This window comes from Nycticebus coucang, chromosome 17 (genome assembly GCF_027406575.1).
Source record: "Nycticebus coucang isolate mNycCou1 chromosome 17, mNycCou1.pri, whole genome shotgun sequence".
NCBI lineage: Eukaryota > Metazoa > Chordata > Mammalia > Primates > Lorisidae > Nycticebus > Nycticebus coucang.
The window spans coordinates 50,639,373-50,646,292 of NC_069796.1; the positions used below are offsets into that span (position 1 = coordinate 50,639,373).

At 44.5% G+C, this 6,920-nt stretch overlaps 1 protein-coding gene across 1 annotated transcript; it reads left to right on the forward strand.

The window, feature by feature from the left end:
- The first annotated feature begins 190 nt into the window (after positions 1-190).
- Positions 191-1,695, forward strand: LOC128569008 (ATP-dependent RNA helicase DDX39A-like). The gene has a single exon (XM_053567050.1). The coding sequence runs from the start codon at positions 285-287 to the stop codon at positions 1,572-1,574; it is 1,290 nt and encodes a 429-aa protein (XP_053423025.1). The 5' UTR covers positions 191-284; the 3' UTR covers positions 1,575-1,695.
- The last annotated feature ends 5,225 nt before the right edge of the window (positions 1,696-6,920 follow it).

A 6,920-nucleotide genomic window follows, 5' to 3' on the forward strand; every position in this document is an offset into this window, starting at 1 on the left:
TCTTAGAAGTTACAGCAAAGGCCACTTTTTGCTACCCTCAGATTAACAAATGAACCGGAGGCGTAAGGCACGCCCTCTTTCCCCTCTCCACCAATAGCGTCTCCATGCCTCCTGAACAATCCAATCACCACTTCCGCCTCCCTTGAATAAAAAGGCAGCGGTCCAGTGGGCAGAGCCACAATCAGAAGCAGGAGGCAGAAGCGTGGCAGGCCAGCGCGCGGAGGCAAACTAGAGTTGGGCGGCTTTTCTTCTCAGCACGCGAGGACAAGCGGGGAACCAGCGTTATGGCAGAGCAGGATCTAGAAAACGAACTTTTGGATTATGAGGAAAATGAAGAACCCCAGGCTTCTCTGGCTGGGGGGAGCACTCCAGCTTCCCCTAAGAAAGATGTCAAGGGATCCTACGTTTCCATCCATAGCTCTGGCTTCCGGGACTTTCTTCTGAAGCCAGAGCTCCTGAGGGCCATTGTGGACTGTGGCTTTGAGCATCCGTCTGAGGTCCAGCACGAGTGCATTCCACAGGCCATCCTGGGCATGGACGTCCTGTGCCAGGCCAAGTCTGGGATGGGCAAGACAGCAGTTTTTGTGCTGGCCACCCTGCAGCAGATCGAGCCTGTCAACGGACAGGTGACCGTCTTGGTCATGTGCCATACAAGGGAGCTAGCGTTCCAGATCAGCAAGGAGTATGAGCGCTTCTCCAAGTACATGCCCAGCGTCAAGGTGTCTGTCTTCTTCGGTGGCCTCTCCATCAAGAAAGATGAAGCAGTATTGAAGAAAAACTGTCCCCAAGTTGTGGTGGGGACCCCGGGCCGGATCCTGGCCCTCGTGCAGAATAGGAGCCTCAACCTGAAGAATGTGAAGCACTTTGTGCTGGACGAGTGTGACAAGATGCTGGGGCAGCTGGACATGCGGCGGGATGTGCAGGAGATCTTCCGCCTGACGCCCCACGAGAAGCAGTGCGTGATGTTCAGCGCAACCCTGAGCAGGGAGGTCCACCCTGTCTGCAGGAAGTTCATGCAGGATCCAATGGAGGTGTTTGTGGATGATGAGACCAAGCTCACGCTGCATGGACTACAGCAGTACTATGTCAAGCTCACGGACAGTGAGAAGAACCGCGGACTTTTTGATCTCTTGGATGTGCTAGAATTTAACCAGGTGGTCATCTTTGTCAAGTCCGTGCAGCGCTGCATGGCCCTGGCCCAGCTCCTCCTAGAACAGAACTTCCCAGCCATTGCCATCCACCGGGCCATGGCCCAGGAGGAGCGCCTGTCACGCTACCAGCAGTTCAAGGATTTCCAGCGGCGGATCCTGGTGGCCACCGATCTGTTTGGCCGAGGGATGGATATTGAGCAAGTCAACATCGTCTTCAACTATGACATGCCCAAGGACTCTGACACCTACCTCCACCGGGTGGCCCGGGTGGGTCGCTTTGGCACCAAAGGCCTGGCCATCACTTTTGTGTCTGACGAGAATGAGGCCAAAATACTCAATGATGTTCAGGACCGGTTTGAGGTGAATGTGGCAGAACTTCCGGAGGAAATTGCTATCTCCACATACATTGAGCAGAGCCAGTAACCACATGCCTCGACAGCCTGGAGCTGCCCAAGTGCTGCTTCATGTCTTCTTCACACCAGATGTGTCTGTCTTTTTATTGTTCAAAAGCTGTAAATTTGTGTAAGAATAAATTTTTATTATGAAAAAAAATCTTCCACTGTGAAACACAATCACATGTTGCTTATTGGTGGGGATACATTTTTGAGAAATGAGTTGTCATGCAAATTTGTTGTTGTACAAGCATTGTAGAACGTACTTACACAAACCTAGATGGTATAGCCTACTATACACCTAGGTTATATGATATAGCCTGTTACATCTAGGCTATAAAACTGTACAGCATGTTACCATACTGAATATTGAGGCAGTTATAACATAATGGCAAGTATTTGGGTATCTAAATGTATATAAACTTTGAAAAGGTACAGAAAAGAAATGGTACTGTATATTATAATTTTATGGAACCACTATTAAATATGCTATCTGTCCTTGACCAAAACATCATTATGTGGCTCGTGACTGTAATTATGGAACATTTTCATGGAAAATTGTGAAGATGGTACAGAGAGGCTCTGTGTACCTTTTGCCCAGTTTCCCTCAATGGTTACATTTTATGTAATTATAGTAAAATATCTAATCCAGAAAAAAAAGAGAGAGTGAAGAAATAATCCACGGGATGGGAGAAAATATTTGCATGTTATACATCTGATCAGGGTAATATCTAGAATATATAAGGAACAATAATTCAACCACAAAAGGACAAATGACCAATTGTTTTTTGTTTTTTTTGGCCGGAGCTAGGTTTGAACCTACCACTTTTGGCATATGGGACCGGCGCCCTACTCCTTGAGCCATAGGCACCACCCTGACAAATGACCAATTTTAAAAGGAGCAAAGGACTTAAATAGACACTTCTCCAAAGAAGACACACAGTGACCAATAAGCACAGGAAATGGTGGTCAACATCATTAGTCATTAGGAAAATGCAAATCAAAATAACTTCACATTTACAAGGATGGCTATAACTTCTTTTTAAAAGAAAATAAGTTTTGGTATGAACGTGGAGAAATTGAAATCCTCATATATTGACAGTGGGAATGTAGAATGGTGCAGTTGCTATAGAAAACAGTTCACCCCAAAAGGTAAACATTATTCACAATAGCCAAAAGGTGGAAACAACCCAAGTTTCCATCAACAGATGAATGGATGAACAAAATGTGGTGTGTACGTATGAGAGAACATTATTCAGCCAAAAATCAGGAATGAAGTCCTGATACATGGTATGATGTGAATTAGCCTTGAAAACATTTTGCTCAGTGAAATAAGTCAGATACAAAAACCCAAATGTTGTGTGATTCCACTTATGTGAAATAATCTAGGACAGGCAAACAGAGAGATAGGAAGTGTGTGTAGGTAAGAGATTACCAGGACTGAGAGGAGAGGGGAAATCGTTATTGTTTAATGAGCCCAGAGTTTCTCTATGGGGGGTGATGGAAAATGTTGAAAATAGATAGTAGTGATGGTGGCATAATATTGTGAATGTACTTAAAGCCACCACATTGTACATTTAAAGATGGCTAAACTGACAAATTTTATGTTATGTGTATCCACAATAAAAATACATATGCAGCATTCAAGGAAGCTCTGTTTTTAAAAATTGAGATATAATTCACATGCATAAAAGAATGTTTTAAGATGTATAATTCAGAGGTTTTTGATATATTCACAAAGTTACATAATCATCACCACTATCTAATTCCAGATCATTTCCTCACCTCAAAAAGAAATTCCATATCCATGAGCAGTCATTCCCCATTCTTCCCTTCCCTCAGCCCCTGGAAAACACCAAACTATCTGTTTCTGTGCATTGCTTATTCTGGACATATCACATTCTGGAATCCTACAATATGTGATCTTTTGTGTCTGTTGTGGGTTTTTTTTCTTTTACATAGCACAATATTTTCGAGGTTCATCATGTTGTGGCATGTATCAATACTTAATTTTTTTTTTTTTTGAGACAGAGTCTCACTTGTTCGCCTTTGGTAGAATGCCATGACGTTATAGTTCACTGCAACCTCAAAATCTTGGGCTCAAGTGATCCTCTTGCCTCAGCCTCCCAAGTAGCTGAGATTACAGGTGCCTGCCACAACACCCAGCTATTTTTGAGAGATGGGGTCTCACTCTTGCTCAGGCTGGTCACAGGAAATCCACCCACCTCGTCCCTGAGAGTGCTAGGATTACAGGTGTGAGCCACCACACCTGGCTCTTATCAATACTTAATGGCTGAATAATATTCCATTGTGCGGCATATTTTGTTTATCCATTCCTCAGCAGCCGGGCCATGTGCGTTGTTTCCATTTTTGGCTATTGTGAACAGAGCTGCTATGAACATTATGTGCAAGTATCTGAAATCCAAGAGGGAAATGTTGGGTCATGAAGGTAATTCTAGGTTTAACTTTTTGAGGACCCACCACATTTTTTCCACAGCAGTTGAATCGTTTTTCTTTCCTGCCAACAATGTACAAGGGTTCCAATTTCTCCACATCCTCACCTGAACTCCATTTTTTTGTAAGTGGATACGAAGTGGTACCTCGTTGTGGTTTTGATTTGCATTTTCCTAATGACTAATGATGTTGATCATCTTTTCATGTGTTTGTTGACCATTTATATATCTCTTTGGAGGACTATTCAAGTCCTTTGCCAATTTTTGAACTGGATTGTTTGCCTTTTTTTGTGCTGATACGAGTTCTTTACGTATTCTGGATACTAGACTTTTATCATCTAGATCATTAGGTCTTTAATTCATCATGAGTTAACTTTTTTTTTTTTTGAGACAAAGTCTCACTTTGTCACCCTCGGTAGAGTACCGTGGCATCATAGCTCACAGCAACCTCAAATTTCTAGGCTCAAGTGATTCTCTTGCCTCAACCTCCGAGTGCAGGTGCCCACCACAATACCCGTTATATATATATATTTCTTTTAGAGATGGGGGTCTTGCTCTTCCTCAGGCTGGTCTTAAAATCCTGAGCTCAAGCAATCCCAGAGTGCCTGAGCTACTGTGCCTTGACCTCCCAGAGTGTGTGAGCCACTGTGCCTGGCGTGAGTTAATTTTTATATATGGCATGTGGACATCCAGTTGTCCCAGTATCATTTGTTAAAAATACTATTCTTTCCCCCATTGAATTGTCATGCACCCTTGTCAAAAATTAGTTGATGATAAATATAAGTATACACAGATATTGTCCATTCAGGCCTATTGATCTATTTGTCCTTAAGCAAGTTTTACACAAGTTTTTTTTTGTGACAGAGTCTCAAGCTGTCACCCTAGGTAGAGTGCTGTGGCATCACAGCTCACAGCAACCTCAAACTCTTGGGCTTAAGCGATTATCTTGCCTCAGCCTCCCAAGTAGCTGGGACTACGAAACAGTCTTGATTACTATAACTGTGTTGTAATTATTTACATCGGGAAGCATGAGTCTCTAGACTCATTGGTTTTGGTTATTTTGAGTTCCTTGTGTTTCTATGTGAATTTTCAGATCAGCTTGTCAATTTCTGTGAAAAAAGATACCTGGGATTTTGATGGGGAATGAGTTGAATCTGTAGATCAATTTGGGCAGCATTAATATATGTCTTAACAATATTAAGTCTTTCAAGCCATGAACAGGGCATGTCTTTCCATTTATTTACATCCTCCTCAATTTTTTTTCTTTCCTTTTTTTTTTTTTTTGTTGCAGTTTTTGGCCAGGGCTGGGTTTGAACCCACCACCTCCGGTATACAGGGCCGGTGCCCTACTCCTTTGAGCCACAGGTGCTGCCCCTCCCCCGCTTTTTTTTTTTTTTTTTTTTTTGAAATAAGAGTTTCACTCTGTTGCCCTGAGTAGAATGCTATGGCATCATAGTTCACAGATACCTCAAACTCTTGTGCTCAGCCAATCCTCTTGCCTCAACCTCCCACATAGCTTGGAACTGCAGGCACCCACCATACACTCACCTAGTTTTTATATTTTTAATAGAGATGGGGGTCTCACTTTGCCCAAGCTGGTCTTGAACTCCTGAGCTCGGGGGATCTACCCACCTGGGCCTCCCAAAGTGCTAGAATCACAGGAGTGAGCCATAGCATCCAGAGATTGTTTTTTTGGTGGTGTTGTTGCTGTTGTTTGTTTTTTTGTTTGTTTTTTTTTTAAGCAAAGCCTCACTCTGTTGCTCAGGCTACAGTGCCGGGGCATCAACCTAGCTCACAGCAACTTCAAACTCTTGAGCTCAAGAGATCTTCCTGCCTTAGCCTCCCAAGTAGCTGCCCACCTCAATGCCTGGCTAATTGTTGTCTATTTTTAGTAGAGATGGTGTCTCATTCTTGCTAAGGCTGGTCTTGAACTCCCGAGCTCAGGTGATCTTCCGGCCTCAGCCTAGAGTGCTAGGATTACAGGTCTGAGCCACCGTGCAGGGTCCATCCTCTTCAGTTGTTTTTAGTTTGAATCTACTACATTACAATCACATCTAGAGTATGACAGAGGGGTGTAGGTAGGAATGGCAGTCAGAACTGAGTTGGGTTGGGGACATGTGACTTGGGTCAGAGATGACTTGGCTTTAGAGGCCCCTCTAGAAAAGAAGGTTCTGATTTTGGGAATAGGGTTGGAATTTGTGACTCTCCCCTGCCCCCTGCCTGCCCACAGGATCCCAGATGGGGAACTGGATCCACCAGTCAGATGGCTGGGCCTGGAGGACAGGAGAAATCCATAGGTCGGGGGAGCCCCAGGCCTGGGCTTTTCCCCTGGGACCCAGGCCAGCTGGCTTTGATATGGGAGGTGTGCTGCCTGGTCCGCTGGCCCAGGATATTCAGCGCTTTGCCTTTCCTCAGCACCCAGCAGGAAGAGCCCCTGACAAACCACATGGCCAGATAATAGTACCCACGTGGTTTTCCCTCTACTGCATTTCTGCTCCTTGTTTTTATCCCCATCATTCTCTCCACCTGGTCTGCGTCTTCCTTTCTCATCCTGCCACCTGAATCCTCCCCCCGCCTTTTTTTTTTTTTTTTTTTTTTGCGCTTGGTAGAGTGCTGTAGCGTCATAGCTCAAAGCAACCTCAAACTCTTGGGCTCAAGTGATTCTCTTGCCTCAGCCTCCGAAGTAGCTAGGACTTCAGGCACCTGCCACAACATCTGGCTATTTTTTGGAGATGGGGTCTCCTTCTTGCTCAGGCTGGTCTCAAATTCCTGAGCTCAAGTGATCTGCCCACCTTAGCCTCCCAGAGTGCTAGAATTACCAGCATAAGCCACCATGCCCAGCCTGAATCCTCTCATCTTTCAGGGTAACTTTTCCAGAGAGTCTTCTATGGCCTCCTCTAACTCCTGCCTTCATGGGGATTCTC

What these genes read in the sequence shown, in the direction of transcription:
- LOC128569008 (XM_053567050.1), top strand. Translation starts at nt 285, where the DNA reads ATGGCAGAGCAGGATCTAGAAAACGAACTTTTGGATTATGAGGAAAAT.